Genomic DNA, 20,095 nt, shown 5'->3' on the forward strand with positions numbered 1-20,095 from the left:
TTTGTTATGCAACAACTCTCATGCATTTGAATATTTCTTACAGTTAATGGGAATATGGCAACAATGGAGACCCAGGCTAACAGTCTCCTAGATTTTTCTCAAAAACTTGACATAAATCTTTTGGATAGTGTGGTTAACTGTATGTATGTTGGACAAGGTGCTGAAGTAAGTAAATTTAGTATCTTTCTTTATTTGTACATACTATTGTAATAGAGTATGCGTGTAAAGTGCTTATGTTTATGCATAATTTATATGTACTTCACTTTATATTTTTTATTAACAAGCCTTTATTTGTTTAGCAAAAGATAGCCCAGAAGGTCTTAACTGCTTTAAAAGAGCACCCAGATGCCTGGACTAGAGTGGATACCATTTTAGAATTCTCTAAGAACCAGCAAACTAAATATTATGGACTTCAGATTTTGGAAACAGTTATAAAAACACGGTGGAAGGTTTTACCACGTACTCAGTGCGATGGTATGCAATTTTTAGTTTTGCTAGCGTTGGAAATGTTTAATGTTGGGAAAGTTACATTCTAAATTTTTATGGTTACTAGTTAAATAGCATGAAAAGTTTCCTTTTTCTTTTTGCTCCTTAGAATATTTCTGACTGACCGGACAATCAGTGCTGCGTTGGTTCTGTTGGTCCTAATTGAGATGCTGAATGAGCTTTAACGAGACAGCTCGGCAAATGAGTGTATGTAGAATAAGTGTGATTGGAGTGTTTTGAAAGTTTGAGTTTTGCACATATGAGTTGAAATTTGCTAGGGTTTAATTCGAAAGAGTTATTGAATGATAATTGTATGTTAGAGTGGCTATGAATGTTTATTTTAGATAAACTATATTTTTATCTTTATTTTCTCAATAAGCATTATATGAATATTTTAATAGAATATGAATGCATCATTTATTGATATTAAGAAAAATGCAAAGATATTAGTTAAATTTTATGGAGACTTCATTGAAGAAATAAAAGCTTGATAAATATCCCTCCATTTTCTCAGATAACTGAGGAAAATTTATTAACCTTTATTATAAAATAGATGTTAAAAACATTCTAATTATTAAATTCAAAACTTATTGAGTTTTTATTTAAAATATGTCTTGAGACATGTTTATTTAAGTTGCTATTCCTTAGATATCTAAAGAATTTTTTTCATGAAGAAAAGATAAATTAAGTAATTAAATGCTTATATAGGTTTAAATTTATAATTGATTCTTTCTATAATATATTCATATAAAATAAGTCTTACTAAATTATTAGTTTTTAACTTTTTCTTTACTTCTAAATACCATATTTTGCACTTAAATTAAACTTTTTTTAAAATTTTAGTTTCTAATGAAGGTTGAGGAGGGGTCAATTTAACTTCTAACACAAGTAATGCATCTGGATAGAAAATTCTTTTGCTAAAACAAATTTCTTATACTCAGTTTCATCTCAACTTGGCACTGAAGAGAAAGACTGATAGACCGGATTGCAGCCATTGCCATGGAAACTGGGTTACTATTTATATAAATTTTTGGCAAAATTTTTTTTCACCAAGAATCTTATTGAAATTTTAAGCACAGAAAATAACAAGAATTTTTAAAGTATTTATTATAAAATGTTCGTTTTATAAGATTTGCTGTTTTATTTTTATAAGTTTTTTAAAACTTTTAATAGTACCTAACTTGTTTTCCTGAAATATATTTGCTTCTATGAAATAATAGATAATAGCTTCTATGAAATAATGTGTTTATCAAATGCCATATCCTGCCCTCATGGAAGCGACGCTAACTCTCATGTTGTTCATTTAATATTTTAACAGGTCTGTGATACCTTGTCTCTGACATTCTTAAAATGTTAAAAAAGAAAAATACGTGGGAAATTTGAAGAAAATTAAAATTAATAATTATCAAAAGAAAGCTAGTGAAAAATTAAATAACAAAAGGAAAAAGTTGTCGATTAATGAGAAAATAATACAAGGTAACTATTAATAATTAAGGAAAAAATTCTACTAATTGAACCAAGCTGCGCAATTAATACCTATAAAACAAATTAACAAATGATAACTAACAAAAAATATGCAGCAAATAATAATAAGCAGAAGAAAAAACACTAACAAATGATCACAAAGAAATCAATTAATGCAAAAAACTAACAATTAATGACTATAAAAATCAAACCAACAATTAATTACTAGCAAAGAAAACAAAAGCAAAATGACAATGAATAAAAAATAACAAGATCACAATTAAGCAATGTGAGGGAAGAAAAGCAAAATAAGAGCTATACAAGAAAAAGGGCACTTTAGCAAAGTAAAGAGACTTGGACGAGCCGACTGACTAGTGCAAAATATAGCCAACACATTGATTCCTTGACCTTGGAAAGTAATTCATCTCCAAACTAAAACACCCCCCTCTTTGCACATCTGCTTTACTGAGAAGGTATTTATGGGTTGAATAACATTTAAACATTAAAATACTTCACACTATCCTGGCCCCTAAAACATGCATTTGGTCGGTAGGGCACTGGGCTCATGTCCAAGAGTTCATGGGTTCGAACCCAGGCCGGCCAAAGACTTCCCGTGTTGTAAATGGTGACTGATGCACATTAAATATGTCGAGTTGCCAAGTCCTCCATGTTCCCATAACAAATAAATACCTCTGGGGGTACTGATCCAGAAGTTTTCTTGTCTTCTGGATTGGTTCAAAATAACAAGGCTACGGAGTTGTACATTAATAGTTGTAAACCCAAAATTGGATCCACTGACGGATATAAGTGCATGTTTCAAGATAAAAAATTTTAATCATACAATATTTTTTTATACTTGTACACCCATTCAAACTGTAATTGATTCCAAAATAATGAACAACTGTTCAAATGCGTAGTGTATTTCCTACCTTTCCCTATATTGCCAACTTGAGATGAAACGAAGTATAGCTAAAAGCTTAGACCCAATCTACTAGATAAAAATTAGTGCAAGAAAAGTAATGCAGTAAGAACTTATATATCAAAAATAATTTTCAAAATTCAATACATCCATTGACACATAATGTTATTTGACGCTGCATGTTTAACTTCTATTTTGTAATAACTTTTTTGTATTCATAAGCCATTTATTAAAATCAAATTAATATTATCTTAATATGGTTTGTTTAATGTTAAATTTAATGGCTGCAAAATTAGTTTTTCCACCTAATTATATCTAATCCATTTTTTTAAAATTCTTCCTTTTTTATGTTGGGAAAAAGTCACTAAAAGATGTTATTCTGGGGATGGTTGGGCTTCATTTTAAAGACCAGCCTTATGATATAGGATTATTGTAGGTTTCATAACTTGCCATCATCTGTTAATCCAATCTACGTAATGATGTTACTTTATGTTCTATATAAACATATAAATTTTTTAATCCCCTTTTTTCATAGTTCTATTTCTTAGTAAAAACTCTATGGTCCTCTTATACGCTGAATACAAAAAGTTAGCTATAGGAACTAAACTTATATATCAGAAAAGGTACATTTTAAAAAACTTTGCACTTAATTTACATAAGTTTTGATGTACCTTTGCATTATATAAATTATGGTGCAGAAATTTTTTTTTTGCGAATTGGTTTTAATATTTTGTATTCTAACTTGCAGGTATTAAAAAGTACATTGTTGGATTGATAATTAAAACTTCTTCTGATGCTGAAACGTTGGAGCGAGAAAAGGTTTATTTAAATAAACTGAATATGATACTTGTTCAGGTTGGTTTTATGATTTTATTGAAAATAATAAATCAGTGTTCTTGAAGTAACACTCACTAACCAATATTTCTGTTTAGATCCTGAAGCGTGAATGGCCTAAAAATTGGCCTAATTTTATTTCTGATATTGTTGGAGCCAGCAAAACAAATGAAAGTTTATGCCAAAACAACATGACCATATTAAAACTTTTAAGGTAGTCTATTTTTCTTGCATGTAATTCTTTCAGTTACTATCCATTTGCATTCCTGCCAACTATTAATATTTTCAAAGATGCTTTTCCTCAGTGGTAGTAGAAAAAAAAGTTAAATTTTATCCATAAGCTCAAATTAACTTCGTATTTGTAATAGCTTAAACATATCCATAATATGATAATCATGTGTTTATATGTTTAATTTACTTGTATGCAGTGATGATCATTTTCAATTGATAAATTAAAAAAATGTATAGAAAGCATAAATTTTTCTACCTCATCATATTTTATTCTAAATATGTATAAGTTGGCAGTTACACATTTTTTTAAATATGTGTGTATATATATATATATATATATATTTCTTACAGTGAAGAAGTTTTTGATTTTTCAAGTGGCCAGATGACCCAAGTTAAGGCTAAGCATTTAAAAGATACAATGTGTAATGAATTTTCTCAAATCTTCCAGCTATGCAATTTTGTAATGGTAGGTTTTCTTTTTCTTTAAATTTAAACTCAATTAAAATGTTTTATATCTTTTTTTATGTTTGAAAATAGGTGTAATATAAAATTCAAATTAGTATTTATTGCAATAAACTCATAAATTATTATTAGTTTTTTTGAAAGATATTTTTTGTTACAATTTTGCTCATAGGTTCACGCTGAATATAAATATGTTTATTTTAAGAGCATCATTTGTAATTATTCAGTTAAATAATTCAGTTTCTTCATTAAGTGTAATGACTTATCTAATCTGTATGTTATTGTATTTTGGACAATAATAAAAAGATGTATTTTAAAATTATTTTATAACTGCCCTAATATAAAAAAGTGTTTTTCAAAAGTTTTTCATGCTTATGTTTATTTATCTTTGTTTTCAACTTATGTAAAAAAAATTTTTTTTGATTAAAAAAACAATTTTAGTTGCAAATTTAAATGTTGTAATAAGCACTCTTTGATTAACATATTTTGGTGCATTTAGTACCAGATTATTTTATCACTTGATAACATGCAAGAAGCATGTTATGTGTATAGTTAGACAGTTTAGCAGACAGTAAAAAAATGTTTCAATTATTAATTATTTGTAGGAAAATTCCCAAAATGTTCCTCTTGTGCATGCAACATTAGAAACCCTTCTTCGCTTCCTTAACTGGATCCCACTTGGCTATATCTTTGAAACTAAACTTATAAGTACACTGATTTATAAAGTAAGTGTCATTCTTTATTCAGTGAATTTTATTTATTCCTTTAATTCATGGCATAGGTTAATTCATGTTATCTGTTATTTGCAGTTTTTTAATGTTCCCCTGTTCAGAAATGTCACATTGAAGTGTTTAACTGAAATAGGTATTGTTAATTTTCTAAATTTAGTTTTCGTTTTAAATTATAGGAATGGAATGTTATGTATTTATTTATTTATTTATTTTCAGCTGGAGTTGATTCTAAGCAGTATGATGAGATGTTTGTTATTCTTTTTACTCAAACAATGGCTCAATTAGTTGAGGTAAGTTAAATGTAAAGCTGTTGGTGTAAAGTATTTAATAAGGTTATAGTATTAAAAATATTATGTATAAATATTAGGTTATAACGGTAATAGTAAAAACGGTAATTGATATTTACATCTTTTATAACCTGTTGATTTAAAATTGCTTTCAAACTTCAAAAATCTGTGTTTTAGTTCAACATGCTGACATTGTAAATTTTATAACTCATAATTTGTTACAGATGTTGCCGGATCATATTAATATCAAAGAAGCGTATTCTAATGGTATGGATGATGAGCAAAAGTTTATCCAAAACCTTAGTTTGTTTTTGTGTGTCTTCCTCAAAGAGCATGGAGAATTGATTGAAAAACGAGCAGAATTGAATGTTGTATTTCTTAAGGTGTGTAAAATTGCTCTTATGTTAAAATATTTCTATTCTCCTTAGCGTAAGCATAAAAATTTGTCTTCTAGAGTAAATAAATATTTGTTTACTCTATTTCATATTATATGAATTTTGTTTACTTAATTTCATATATGAATTATTTGCTTTCTATATCTTGTATTATATTTATTTCATATTATATGAAATATATATAAATAAAATATTTTACAGTTTTATGAAGCACTAAAATTGATATTTTAACTTTGGCAAAAAATATCACTTTTAAATCTGCATTTACAATATTATTTTTTATTCATAGTTATCACCACAAAATATTTTTAGATTTCATAGTTCCCAAAACCCTGTTTTTATTTTGAAAGTCATTGGTTTTGTAGATTTAGGTTAAACATTAATCAAGAGCTCTACATTTGTTTGTTTTGGATGTATCTGTTAGGGTTGTAACGAATAGTGTAATCAAATAATAAAGTTTCTTAGATATGCTGTTTGAAAAGTGATGTTGTTATAAAAACGCTTAATAAAAATAGCTAACGAAAAACAGAAAAAAATTGTGTTTCATTCTGAATTGTAATTTAAACAATGAGAATTACAGTTTTATATGTTACCGAATATGTGTCTTACCGTACAGGAAAAAAGTTACAACAAAAGGATTAAGTCTGCTGTGCTATAGCTAATACAAAAAAAGAAGACAAATTATTTGCCAAGGTGGCCCAATATTTATTACATCCCTAATATCTGTAATCCAAAATTACAGAAGAGATTATGTATTTATATGTTTTTATTTCTTCTAGGCTCTTCATTACTTATTATTGATATCAGAAGTTGAAGAAGTTGAAATATTTAAAATATGCCTTGAATATTGGAATAGTTTGGCTGCTGTTCTCTATAGAGAAAGTCATGGTCTTCCTACTTCATCACTTACTGTAACAAGAAGTCCAAATTCTATACCTCTCAGAAGACAGCTCTACCAACCTGTATTAACAAAGGTAATTAGATTAAGAAAAAAATATCAGATGATTTAAATTCTTTTATTTACCCAGTTCAGTAAGCAATATCAAAATTTGGTTTTTAGTTGTTCTTTGGTCTATTGTTTCTTTGTTTGATTAGAATTTGTATGTAGAGAACCAATTATCTGGGATGCTCGGGACCATCGCTATCCTGGATGTCTGAATTTCCCGGATTTCTGGGTCTGCCAAAAAGTAATGTTAATCGATTTTTTATCGAACCCAAATTACATTGAAAAACAGTATCACATTTTAAAATAAGGAAAAAAAGAAAAGCTCTCCTAAATTTAATAATAGCTTGATCGCACAAGTTAAGAGGTTAAGAATTTGTTAAAGAAGCTTGTTCAGTCTCTGTATTTGCAACCACAGTTCTATCTGAATTAACAATTAGTTCTTTGAAAAGAATTAAAAATATCTGAGTATTTTTTTTTAGTGTTTAAAGGACAGAATGTAAATGTTAAAATATATATAATTAAAATTCCTGATTAATTTTGTTTCAGTGTTTGTCTAAGTTATGATATTACTACCCAATCTTTTGCATAAGATAAGTTATATATAGACCTAATCTGCTGTTTTAAGATTTGTAAGAAATGGTGTGAAAGCCTTTGTAAAAAGACTTAATTTTAAATCTTTTTTTAAAAAAAAATAAATTATGTATATATTTTGGGTTTTAGTTAATGACTTTATGAGTTAATGACTTCAGAATATGACTTTAATGACACTTTTTCAAGCATTTTATCTTATGTACAGAGGTACTCCAACTAAGTTTATTCTAATTGAATGGGTTGTATTTCAAGTATCCTTGTTATGTTTCCCATTTAAGATTTTTTTCTTTGTAGTTGAGGTATACTATGATTGGACGAATGGCTAAACCAGAAGAAGTACTGGTTGTCGAAAATGAACAAGGAGAAGTTGTTCGTGAATTTATGAAAGACACAGATTCCATACAGTTATACAAGAATATGCGTGAAACTTTAGGTATATTTAGTATATTTTTTAACCACTCAATATTTTTCAGCCATTGCTGCTTATATTGTATCTTTAATTACTCATTCAGAGAAAAACATTACCTGAAATGAGAACAAATAAAATTCCTGACAAATTTTCTATTTTACGAAATTCAAAGAATAAGTAAATTTTAGATCATAAGTTCTGAAATTTATTTTTTTATGTTTTTCCAACAAAGTATCTTATGAGTGTTTTTTCTGAATTTGTAAATTCTTTGCTATTTGAAGTTTGCAAGAGCTCGCCTAAAGTCTAGATTTCAATTAATTAAATCACTATTTCTTAGGGAGAGTTTAGAGTATTAGAGAGTAAAGATTAGGGAGTATATTAGGAGAGTAAAGAGAGTTTTAGATTATTTTTAAATACTAAGTGCTAGTTGTTAAATGGTTTTCAACGGAAAGTATGGTCTTTACTTTATAAGTTGTATTGAATTAATTCTCTGTAGAGTAAATTGGGAAATCTTTCCAGGACTTATTTCTACATATCTCCTAATTAAAGTCAGAAGTATTTTTATTCAATTAGCTTAATCTTTTATCTCATTATAGTATAGATTCTTATTTTAAATACTGAAATATAATTCGGAGCTCTTTATGTTAAATACTTGGGTTCGGGGAATATAACATTATGCATACTTGTGATTTTTTTTTATACAACTCTTAAAATTTAGTTCTATAATTAGCTGAAATCTGTCATCATGATTATTCTAATTTTATTTGTAAGGATGACATTTATAAAAGAAACTATGCATTTTGTTATAATGAAATTTCAAATGCTTTAAGTGTATGAGCAAAGGTATTTTATTTAATTCGCCTGTTTTTATCATATTTTTTTTTAATGATCCAAATTTTTCTTGCTGAGTAAACGTTTGCTACTATGTTATTTGTAACACTTTTCAAACAGTAACTATTTAAGTGTGACTAGGAATATTTATATAAAAAAATATTTTTTAAATTGTATCCACTTTTAATTTTTAAGTAAATAAATCTGATGAAATATTTGTAAAAAATTGCCTCAGGTTTCATCACAATTTTAATTTATATGAACTTACTCAATTTAGTGTACCTGACTCATTTGGATTATGTTGATACCGAGAGAATTATGACTGAGAAGCTTCATAATCAAGTTAATGGTAGTGAATGGTCTTGGAAAAATTTGAATACTGTAAGTTTCTAAAATTGATATGCTCCATATCTGCATGCTTGATTTATTGTTATGATCATTACAATGTTTTGTTTATTTTTAGCTTTGTTGGGCGATTGGTTCCATTAGTGGTGCTATGCATGAAGAAGATGAAAAGCGATTTTTAGTTACTGTAATTAAGGTAAACAGACTGTCTTCTTTTAATTAACCAAAGTATATTGTTTTTTGAAAGCTGTGCTAAGTTGTATATCTAGCTTAGGCTTCTAGAAATGTATTTTTGTAATGGTTACAATTAATTTGAAGTATATACTAAGTATAACAATTGCAGTGTAATTTCACTTTTCATTATCCCTGTTTCAGACAGGAACTTTTTGTTTAAAAATTTTTGCTCATTAAAAAAAAAAGTTTGAAGTGTTTTTTTTTTTTTTTTTTTTTTTTTTTTTTTTTTTTTTTTTTTTTTTNTTTTTTTTTTTTTAAGTATTACAGTATTTTTTAATAGGTCCTATTTCCCAGTAAAGCATTGCTTAAAGTGTTTAAAAAATGTTAATGTCTTGTTGATAGTTTTTTTTTTGGGTGATATTTAGAATGTTTTGTAATCAAATTTGTTGTTATCAATATTTTACAGGATCTGTTGGGATTGTGCGAGCAGAAACGAGGGAAGGATAATAAGGCTATTATTGCGTCTAATATCATGTATGTTGTAGGGCAGTATCCAAGATTTTTGAGAGCACACTGGAAGTTTTTGAAAACAGTTGTTAACAAACTGTTTGAATTTATGCATGGTATGTTATATCATATTTATCTTATATTTTTAGTTTCGTTTGTGATTTTATTAATGTGATTATATTGTGATTATATTATATAAGGTATAGGTAATTATTTACAAAATATATGCTTTTATACACTTAGTAAACGTTAGGTTTCTGTTTATTGTAATTTATTAAAATTTTTTTATCAATATTGTTTCAATTATAATTTTGTATTATCGTATTTCGTGATTTTGGCATAATGTTTTTTTAAAAAAACTTACTATATATTTTATTTAGAAACTCATGAGGGGGTTCAAGACATGGCTTGTGATACATTTATCAAAATTGCTCTGAAATGCCGTCGACACTTTGTTCAAGTAAGTTCTTTTTTGTCATATATGTTTTGTTATTATCCTATAGTTATATTTTTCAAGTATTCTTATTAAAATGATAAAAAATTATGTTACAGGTATAAAATTCTTCTAAACTGCATTTTTTCATTATTTTCCAAATTGTAATATTTCCAAAGGGATTGAAAAATAATCGCAATGCCAAAAGGCTTTTATCATACAAATTTTAAAATTGTGCGATAACAAAATTTTATAATTTGGTGTTAGTTTTTTTCAATAAATTTTACAATTTTATAACTTAAAAAAACAGACACTAAATTTATGGAAAGGAAAATATTAAAATCCTTTTCTGCAGTTATACTTTATTTCCATGTAGACTAATCTACATTTTTTGATAGCTTGTTTTTTTGCTTAATTTTTAGGTTCAAGTTGGAGAAGTGCAACCTTTCATTAAAGATATATTGGATTCAATCTATTCTATAATTTGTGACTTAAAACAACAACAAGTAAGTCTAAATATATAGCCTGTCTAAAGTAATATTTTTATATTTATCTATTTTACTTAGTTTTTTTGCATAGTTATAATTTTTTTTTATCTTCAGGGAGTAAGGTATCAATGAAATAATAAAAAAGATTTAAAGTTAAATACCTGGTTTTTCTTAAACCATCGCATGTCCTTTATTTTGCAAGCCTAATTTTTCAACTTTTATTTACTGCACAAATTTTTTTAATAACTTATGTGCTAATTTTCCTTTTTAGTTTGAAGCACCCTTTCCTTTCTCAAGAAAATATAATATTTTATTATACCTTGTATTAAAATTGAAAAGAAGAAAAGCTAAAATTACAACTAGCTAATTTTAGTACAATATACAAGTTCCGACTGAGTAGAATTTTTTGGAAGCTCATAGTTTCATCATATTAACCCTTTCTTGATTTCCATTAACTTTGAAACAGGCTGAATTTTTATTTATTATTAAAGCTTAATCTTAATCAACAATTCAACTAAGTTGGCTTAATGCAGTATCTGATATTTATATCACAAACTTTGGAATGTGAGGCTTTGTTTTGTAGGAATTTGTTTTGTATAGTTCTTTTCACATATTAAAGTGTATGTGACAATATATATGTGGATCAATATTAATGTTTTAAAGTAAGAATACTTTGAAACACAAAAATATACACTTATGTAATAATTTTATATTAAAATAAAGGAAGTCATTAAAAACATAGGTAAATTCAATGAATTAATAAAATTATGTTTGCTTTAGAGATAGTAATAACTACATTTATTATTCTTCAATGTAACTTTTGTCTTTGTATGCCTTCTACTTTATGAATTTTAGTTACTTAATTATTTACATTTTGCAATGTTTTCATCTATGAAATTTATTTTTTCTGGTTGTGTGTATTCCATTTCTTTTCAAGCATTAAAAAATAAATATTTGTCTAATTTTATTATTTTTTCGAATTGTCTAAAGAAATTTTTTTTTATCTGACTCTGAAAACTGTTATTTTGATTAGGTTCATACATTCTATGAAGCAGTTGGACACATGATCAGTGCTCAGACAGATCAGACTATCCGAGAAAATCTAATTGATAAATATATGCTTCTGCCTAATGAAGGATGGGATTCCATAATCCAACAAGCTACTAAAGTATGTTTATATTATAGGAAATATTAATTTGTTCAGACTATCAACATGAACAGAAAGTAGTAAAATCTGAATTTTTAAAAAATTTATGATTGGAAAATATTCAATTCAAGGGCAATTATCATATATTGGTTATTTATTTGTATTTTTGTGTGTAACAGTGGAATGGATAACTATCATGATTATAATGGTAAATACAGGCTTTACTAATATTCAGGTGCCATAAATTGGTGTATTTTTTTCCCATTAGGCTTAGTTTAATACTATTAATATTCGTTGCTGTCCAAAATATTGTTTATCAATTAACGTAAATAAAATGATTTTTTAATGTTGTCAGCACTTTCCTGCTAGCCAGAAAACCGGTATGGTTCATTTATTAACAAATGATGAATATGTTATACTATGCTCAGTTTTAAGTTTGTGACTGCCTTGTGCTTAAAAATTTTCTTCTTTAAAGTCCAGGATTAAACAAAGTGAGTGTATTATTTTTTTCAAGTGGGTGCATTTGAAGAATCCCACTAGTTTTTAAATGTGGGTATTTTCAAAATTCACTTTTCTAGGTCAAGAGGTTTATATTTCAAAAGTAAAGTAATTGTAAATTATTGTCAGTGAAGCAATAAGACCTTCAAACCTTTATAGCAGGTATGGCAGACCTCCTATTTTTACTTTTTCTATTATTTCAGCATCCCCTTTTTTTCGAATTTATTTCGTTTTTATATTTTAAAAATCATCTGTCATTTCTAGTGATAGCCACGGAACGGAATGATGACTAGAGGTCAATTGTAACTGCACCTGTTTTTCAAATTTGTTTTGAATGAGAATTTTTTCGGTACATCAGCTGTAGTCTGTTCATGTCCAACTTGAGTGAAAGAGAAATAAATAATAAGATTGTGATACGCATGTTTTTTCTTCTGGTTTTGATTAATGTGTTTGCAAATTGTTGAAACAAAAGTTAAATTCTAACTAGTATTATTAATGCAAAATAAGTTTCAAAAAATTCTTTTCGCTCATATGGGAGGGGAAAGAAATGCTCCTGATTTTTCTATTCTTCAATCGGGTAGTTTGTCGGTTGGGCTTTTTCTGGTTTTTTTCTCGTATTGGTAAAATCCCTTTTGAACATTTAGAAGTTTATTTTTAAAGATTTTATTTTTGCTCTTTATCTTCATTTGGATGCATTATCATTTATTTTCATTTGAATCTATTATCATAATCTCTATTTTTGATGACATTACTTTCGACTTTTTCTACTTTCTTAATATTAAGAATTAATATTAAAATTGTTAGTTCAATTGAATTTAAAATTTTTTTTAAGTTAAGCTTAGTTAAGAATTTTTGTGATTTTTCTACTAGTTTTATCTGTCTTGATTACCAAACAATTTTTTTTTTTTAATGTCTTAAATATGTAATCTTTTCTAGTCTGTTGATGTTTTACAAGATGATGAGGCTGTGAAACGACTGGTAAACATTTTGAAAACAAATAACAGGGCATGCAAATCTTTGTTACATCCATACGTTATTCAGGTAATAATTATTTTTAAAATACAATATATGCTTGAATGTTTCTAATGAATCAATGCAATATATGCTAAATATGTAATCTAGCTAAGTATGTGCTTTTTAACTGGCAGAATTCCACGAATCTCAAGACCAATGATTCAGCCAATCGCTGACTTAAAATCCGGCAAATTTTTCATGGAGTCCTGCTAGTGTAAAATTTTATATTTTGCAAAATTTCAGTAATGAGGCATTTATTTCACAATTTACAAGTACCTGCCTTTTTTATAATAGAGTTTTCGCTCTCATGTCATAGTGAGATATTTATGCCGAGTACAACTGTGTAAAATTGATAGAATGAAAAGTAATTTTTGAATCTCGTACAACAAGTGTGATAAAAAAAGTTTTAGCTATCATATGTGCAGCTTTGAACCAAATAGCAGAGTGCTTAGGGTTTTTAAAAAGTGTTGAAGTGTATTTATTTTTTATTGTTGTTTTTCTATCAAAAGCCCTTAAAGACGCTCTTTTTCATTGAGTGTTTTTAAAAGTTCTTAATTTTCCTTTTTCAAAAATACAATTTTTTCTTACCATGTCGATTTTTACCAAGAATTTAGCAAAAAGTGTTTTCACACTGTTCTATTAAACATTTTCAGAAATTCATTCAGCTGCTATAAATTTTGGCCTGACTATGGTCTGTAGCGTAAATAATTGCCAATAATTTTACATGTTTTGATGAAATGCTTGCAGGTTCACATGTGTATATACTATGCTCATAGCTGCCAAGCTTCTCCTGGCCAACTGGTTTAATAAACATTCTCCTGGTTTTTGTACATTTTACATTTGTACAATTTTTGTACAATTCTTTAAAATTGAGAAAGTTCTTTAAAAAATCCCTTTTTAAATAGATTTTTTAATGGAAATTATTGCTTGTGCTTGACTTTAAATTGCTGTCACTAGTACATAATAACTCAAGTCTCATTTATAAAATTTAGTTGAATTGACTGCCTATTACTATTCAAAATTATGAATAAGCATAATACCTGACATTTCAAGATCATTTAATGAGGGATCGTAACTGGAAAAATTGCAGTTTTTTATTTTGATGACTATAAAAATCCCTAAAATTCTCTGTGTGTAAAATATTTAGTATATTTTGAAACAATTATTAAGAAATCTATATTTTGTAATATCTACTGGATTTTTTCCTAACCGTGGTGGTAGCTATGTAACCTGTATTCTGTGGGAAGGATTCTTGCATTCTTATGTCCAATACATCTGCTGTATTTTGTCTCATGTCTGCTGTATTTTGCAAGATATTCTCAATTCCTGGCTTCATCCCCCCCTCTGAAATTGAACCGAACAATCTCATGAATTTTCCCTGATCACGGAGGCCAACTAAGCATTGCTAAATTCCCCCTCCCCCCAATAACGAAAGAAAACTTTATTTCTCTTGTTAATTTCATTGTTGGTGAAGCACAATCAGATGAGAATCATGAAGCTTCATTCTCTCAATATTTCAATTTCCCTTTGATTAATTTATATTAATAACGATAAGAATTATAGAGATCATAGTCAATTAATTATTTGTAAGATTGTTTTACCTGATAGACAGTTATGTACTTAATTACTTTTTTTGCTTATTTGTTTTCATCATTGTATTAATACTTTGAAAATTTTTAGTGTTCCTAATTTGTCTTATGAAACAATTTAGAGGGAGGCTTTCAAAATATGAAGTGAGGGGCTTTTTCTATTTTAAATGCAGTTAAAAATATTATGTTATTCAGATTACCATTCCAAAAGAATTTGAATTCATCTCTCAAAGATTTGATCAGAATGTGTAATACAGTACGACCTCGAAAATCCGGACTTCTGAAGTCGGGAAATCTCTAAAATCTGGACTTATACGCCCAGTTCGTCTACTCACCAATTTTTCTACTACTTTATTTTTCCCCTTGTGAAGAAAGAAAACTGGTTATTTCTTAAGCTTGAAGCTTAGAGGCAGGGACAAGTTCTTTCATCCCCCAACAAAAAAAAAGGAAAAAAAGGATTAGTATCAGCTGGTACAGTCTAGTCTAGAAGCATCTGTTTCAGTTAGAATTCAGCTCACGCTTTAAGCCTTTATTTTTAGTTTTAATTGCTAATAATATGTTACATAAACGATCGGTTACTGGGCAAAATGACGAAAGTTTGATTTTTAATGTATCTTGTTTATTATTTAAAGAGTATATTTAGGTTAAAACTGACGTCGGAGGTCTACATCCGCGCATTTAATCACGAAATCGGCCTGGCGAATTCGAAACTTCGATAATACTATCAATTTAAGTAAAGTGTCTAAAATTCGGACATTTCGGAAATCCGGACCTTCCAAACCAACCAGCAGTTCGGATTTTCGAGGTTGCATTGTAATAAGTAATTACTGAATTCAATGAATAACTGAATTATTGCTAATAGATAATTTATTTCTGGGCACAAATATTTTTTCAAAAAAGAAGAAAAGGAAACTAAATAAATTAATTGATAAACAACTTGAGAGATTTTTTATATAATTTGAACTAAAAATTATGAGAAAATAAACATTTAAAGCTGCATTTTTTTTTTAAAAAAAAGAGTTGTTTAAAAAATAATTTTAAAAATTTAAAATATTAAGAAATTTATTAATATCTCCCCCTAAAAAAATTTATAAATTGAGAATAATCCTTAAAAAGTAAATATTTGTAATAGTAATCAGAATTAAACCTGTTAACACAGATAATTTTAGCAATTTGTAATTATTATTTAAAAAGTGAATTAATTTTTTAAAAATGGAATAAGAATAAAAAGGCTGTGTTTTCAAGGGATGTGTGGCTTATTTTTACAAAAAGGACAAAGAAAGCGTATTTATAGGGATCAAAAGGCCGTCCCCTTCTAAAAATACTTTTGGAGCACACTGGAGCTTTAAAAATCTAAATTAATCAATCAAATTTAAAAATGAAGAATTATTTCTCTCCTGTAACTATTTAAAGTTCAGTTTGATAAATGTTTGCAACAAAAATTATTAAGCTGAATGTTGCTGTAAACTTGCAAATTCAACTGCTTATTATAAATTCTAATTTTAAGACTGTTATTGATGGAATAATGTAAAAATTTCCTACCTTACATTAAAATGTTTCTAAATTAATTCTTAGTCAGGATTTTTCCAAAAGTCGTTCGATGGTTTAGGGTTGTATAGCTGAAAATAATGGAAACTGCTGTTAAAAATAATCAAATTTGGCAGCAGCTTTTAATTTCTTAACAAAGATTGCTTTATTAATAGAAACTAGTTTGAAAGTAATGTATATAATTGTTATTATTGCATATTTTAAACATTCAGTTGATTTGAATGAATTATTTCTTAGCTTGGACGGATATATTTAGACATGTTGAATGTCTATAAAGTGATGAGTGAAAATATCATTTCATATATAATGGAGCATGGTGAATCTGCGATGAAGCAGTCCAAAATACGAGGAATGAGAAGTGTTAAGAAAGAAACACTGAAATTAATATCAGGATGGGTTAGTCGCTCTGGTGATCGACATATGGTAAGCAACCTTTTCTTTCATTTGTGTAAAAACTGATTTATTTGTATTTATATTATTTTGTTTTTAATAATTTCTTCATAGTGCTTTTTTACACATCTAGTATTAAAGATGGCTTTATAATTAAATTGTTTGGAAATATTTTTATAAATATGATAATTAGTTTTTAAAATTGTTATTAGTTATCTTTTTTCTTGTTTGGAAACATTTGTCATGTTCGCTTTCTAGTATTCACACTGGTTCACACTAGTCACTTGACCTCAGTTACTCTTAGTTTGCACTTTAATTTAGGAGCGATCAGTGCAGTTAGCTAAAGTTCTTTTAGCCAGAAGCAGACAGTCTCCTCTTTTTTAAGAATCTTTGCTTAAAATGAATTAACTGTTTTATTTATTTTTTGGGTATTTTATTTTTGCATTGCTTGTTAAAGAATGAATATTTCTAGACTTTTAAAGCTGTTTTATAGAATAAAGCAAAAAATTGTGCACCTGGTGTATGAATAGTTTCAGTTAATCTTATTTAGTTTTTACATTTAGTTGATGAAAATTTAAACTTCTACGATATATCAGTAAGAAAATAAAGTGTAGGAAATGCTGATAAATTTTTTGTGTAATCTGAAAAAAGGAAACAAAACTAACTTTTTTTTGAAGTTTTAAAATATTAGTTTCCAATTGCTTTTTTTGTATGAATATTTTATCTCTATTGTATATTATGTTTTTTGTTGTAAATTTTAATCTTATTTCATGTAGTTTAAGTATACATGAGATTTTTATGCTCAAAGAAGGCCTTTGAAACACATGAGAGGAGGGGATGGTTCAGAGTTGCAATTTGTGACTAAAAGGGACTAAAAAATTTTGTTGAACGTACTCAAATTTTTGGCTCCGTTTCATTCTCAACAAACAAAATTTATCACCTTCTGTCTGAGCTAATCTCTGTAAATCACCCACTTTAACAAATATTGGTTGTATGTCTGGTTATTTTATGACTATGCATAACTATTATTAAACTGATTTGAACTTAAAATTATAAATGCTGCTTAATTTCTTGTTAGAAATTTATAATTCTTCGTCTTATAGGTTTTGGATAATTTTATACCCCACCTTCTTGATGCAGTATTACTTGATTATCAGAAATGTTCTGTTCCTGCAGCTCGAGAACCAGAAGTTCTTTCAGCTATGGCAACTATTGTAAATAGGCTGGAGGTAAGATATTTAAAAAAAATTTGTTTTTTTTTAAATTATTGTTTTTATTCTTTTTATTTGTCTTGCTAATTTCTTTGATTTTGCCAGAGTTGAATGATCTCTTGGTAACAGAATATTGTTCTCATTGCTGTCAAAATACCTTGATTCAGCTTTATGATAATAATAAAAAGAGGAGAAAAATGATTTAACTTTCATTTACTTTCCAGTCAATTCGTTTTAAAGTCTAGTTTCTAGTGTATTGTCAACTTTTTTAACCCTTAGTTTACATTGAAAAGTAGAAAATCTTTTTACTTTAATAATGAAATTATGCAATGAAGGCAAAATCGATGACAATACATTTCAATCAATTAACTATGATTGCCAAATTTTCAGAAGTGTATCAACTTTCAATTTGAAGTCTGCAGTATATTTTTAAAACCATATTTGTTGTTTAAAGAAATAACTTTTGATGATTGAGTTCATGCATCAGCGTTATCCTCAAACATGCTTCAAATTAATTAGGAAATTAAATCAAACAACAATCAATTCTATCTTTTACTATCAACTTTATACATTAAATTATTTTAAATTTCTTGTTTTTGAAAAACTAATTTCTATTATCTAAATGATTTTCCACCCTTCAATTATTAGGAATATATTTTTTATTTTAAAGTAAAAATGAAAATTAGGTCATTTTGGGATAGTGAATATCTGTAAATGAATTGCTTTTTAGTTGTTAATCTGGTTGCGGAAATCGGAACTGGCTAGTTATCGAATTTTGTGAAAAATTAGTCTTTGTGTTTAGGTGGTAAGCAAGTTAGTTTTCTCAAGCAAAAATGTGCATAAAAGAAACACATCTGTCTTTGTTATTGCTGGTCGATAAGCAATAGCAGTGGATTAGTTAAAACACTTTTTGCAATATGCATATTGTTTAGTAATACAATGTGAAATTTTTTTTCTCAATGAAATAACAATTGTTTTTATAGGGTCACATTACTTCTGAGATACCAAAAATCTTTGATGCAGTATTTGAATGCACACTTGATATGATAAACAAGGTAATATATTTTAAGTATTCGAAAAATTTTATATTTCAACTCAACTGGGTGATTTATGGCTATCATAACATTTGTTTAAATTTTCTTTTATAGGATTTTGAAGAGTACCCTGAGCACAGAACAAATTTCTTTCTCCTATTGCAAGCAGCTGTCACTCATTGTTTTCCTGGTATAAGCAAAATCCTATATATTCTGAATAAAATTTTTTTATCACTGCACTTTATTTGCAATTAATTATATTTGTTCTCTTTTAGCTCTATTAAATATTCCTGCTACCCAGTTCAAATTAGTTTTGGATTCTATAATCTGGGCATTTAAGCATACTATGAGGAATGTTGCTGACACTGGTAAGAAAATTAGAGATAGTATGATACCTTGTTAGTTGTAATTTAGTTTTAATTCAATCAAAATAATGATTTTTTTAAAAGAATTGTTATCAACTTATAATTTTGCCTATTTTTTGTTTGTTTAATATTTGTAACTGTTGTATTTTACATTGTTGCTAAATTTAATGCTTTTATTAAAATACTATAAATTTCTACTTGAATTGGTAAACTTGCTTTCATCTGATTTTGTTCATCACAACTTTAAAATATTTCATGCAATTATATAAAGATCTCCTGTATTCACAGTTTATATTAAGGAATATTGAAAAAAATAAAATGATTGACTTTCAGTATATTATCACTGATCGAAAAGTGTTAAACAGTGGCATTATTGTTATTTTCTGAATGATTTAAAATTTAATTTCTAAGAATTAGATTTTATTGTTTACATTAATCTATTATCTTTATTTGTACTGTCTACTGTTACATTAGTTTATTTTTTTGTATTTGAGCTTCATTTTTGTGCAATAATCTTAATAACATGTAAACTACTAATTTTTTTCAATATGCTTGTTTGACTTAAGATGTTGCTAAAATTTAGCATCTTAATTTAAATACATGGAAGCCTTGGTTAAGTGGACACTTGTGACAAAAAGGGTGCGTTAATAATGAAGGCTCATGCCATCATTTGTCTTTAGAATAATTGCTATCATATAGAAATAAATATAAATAATGATCTATAATAACTAATTACATTGTTTGTTAAAACGTAATGGAATTACAA

At 27.2% G+C, this 20,095-nt stretch overlaps 1 protein-coding gene across 3 annotated transcripts in view; it reads left to right on the forward strand.

Annotated features, from left to right (window-relative positions):
- The window catches only part of LOC107455809 (exportin-1 emb), a 37,471-nt gene that overhangs the window by 4,857 nt on the left and 12,519 nt on the right, over positions 1-20,095 (forward strand). For all 3 annotated transcript variants that reach the window (XM_016073526.3, XM_043047151.2, XM_043047160.2), the window contains 23 exons: positions 44-165; positions 300-474; positions 3,618-3,724; positions 3,802-3,917; positions 4,286-4,400; positions 5,002-5,121; positions 5,206-5,260; positions 5,344-5,417; positions 5,639-5,797; positions 6,589-6,783; positions 7,641-7,779; positions 8,864-8,967; positions 9,050-9,127; positions 9,572-9,728; positions 9,993-10,072; positions 10,468-10,551; positions 11,567-11,701; positions 13,115-13,219; positions 16,567-16,752; positions 17,823-17,948; positions 18,914-18,985; positions 19,079-19,154; positions 19,240-19,332. In XM_016073526.3, coding sequence (XP_015929012.1) covers positions 44-165; positions 300-474; positions 3,618-3,724; positions 3,802-3,917; positions 4,286-4,400; positions 5,002-5,121; positions 5,206-5,260; positions 5,344-5,417; positions 5,639-5,797; positions 6,589-6,783; positions 7,641-7,779; positions 8,864-8,967; positions 9,050-9,127; positions 9,572-9,728; positions 9,993-10,072; positions 10,468-10,551; positions 11,567-11,701; positions 13,115-13,219; positions 16,567-16,752; positions 17,823-17,948; positions 18,914-18,985; positions 19,079-19,154; positions 19,240-19,332 — 2,673 coding nt within the window. The remainder of the gene's footprint in view (positions 1-43; positions 166-299; positions 475-3,617; positions 3,725-3,801; positions 3,918-4,285; positions 4,401-5,001; positions 5,122-5,205; positions 5,261-5,343; positions 5,418-5,638; positions 5,798-6,588; positions 6,784-7,640; positions 7,780-8,863; positions 8,968-9,049; positions 9,128-9,571; positions 9,729-9,992; positions 10,073-10,467; positions 10,552-11,566; positions 11,702-13,114; positions 13,220-16,566; positions 16,753-17,822; positions 17,949-18,913; positions 18,986-19,078; positions 19,155-19,239; positions 19,333-20,095) is intronic.

The sequence above is a fragment of the Parasteatoda tepidariorum genome, chromosome 1 (genome assembly GCF_043381705.1).
Source record: "Parasteatoda tepidariorum isolate YZ-2023 chromosome 1, CAS_Ptep_4.0, whole genome shotgun sequence".
In the NCBI taxonomy this organism is placed as follows: Eukaryota; Metazoa; Arthropoda; class Arachnida; order Araneae; family Theridiidae; genus Parasteatoda; species Parasteatoda tepidariorum.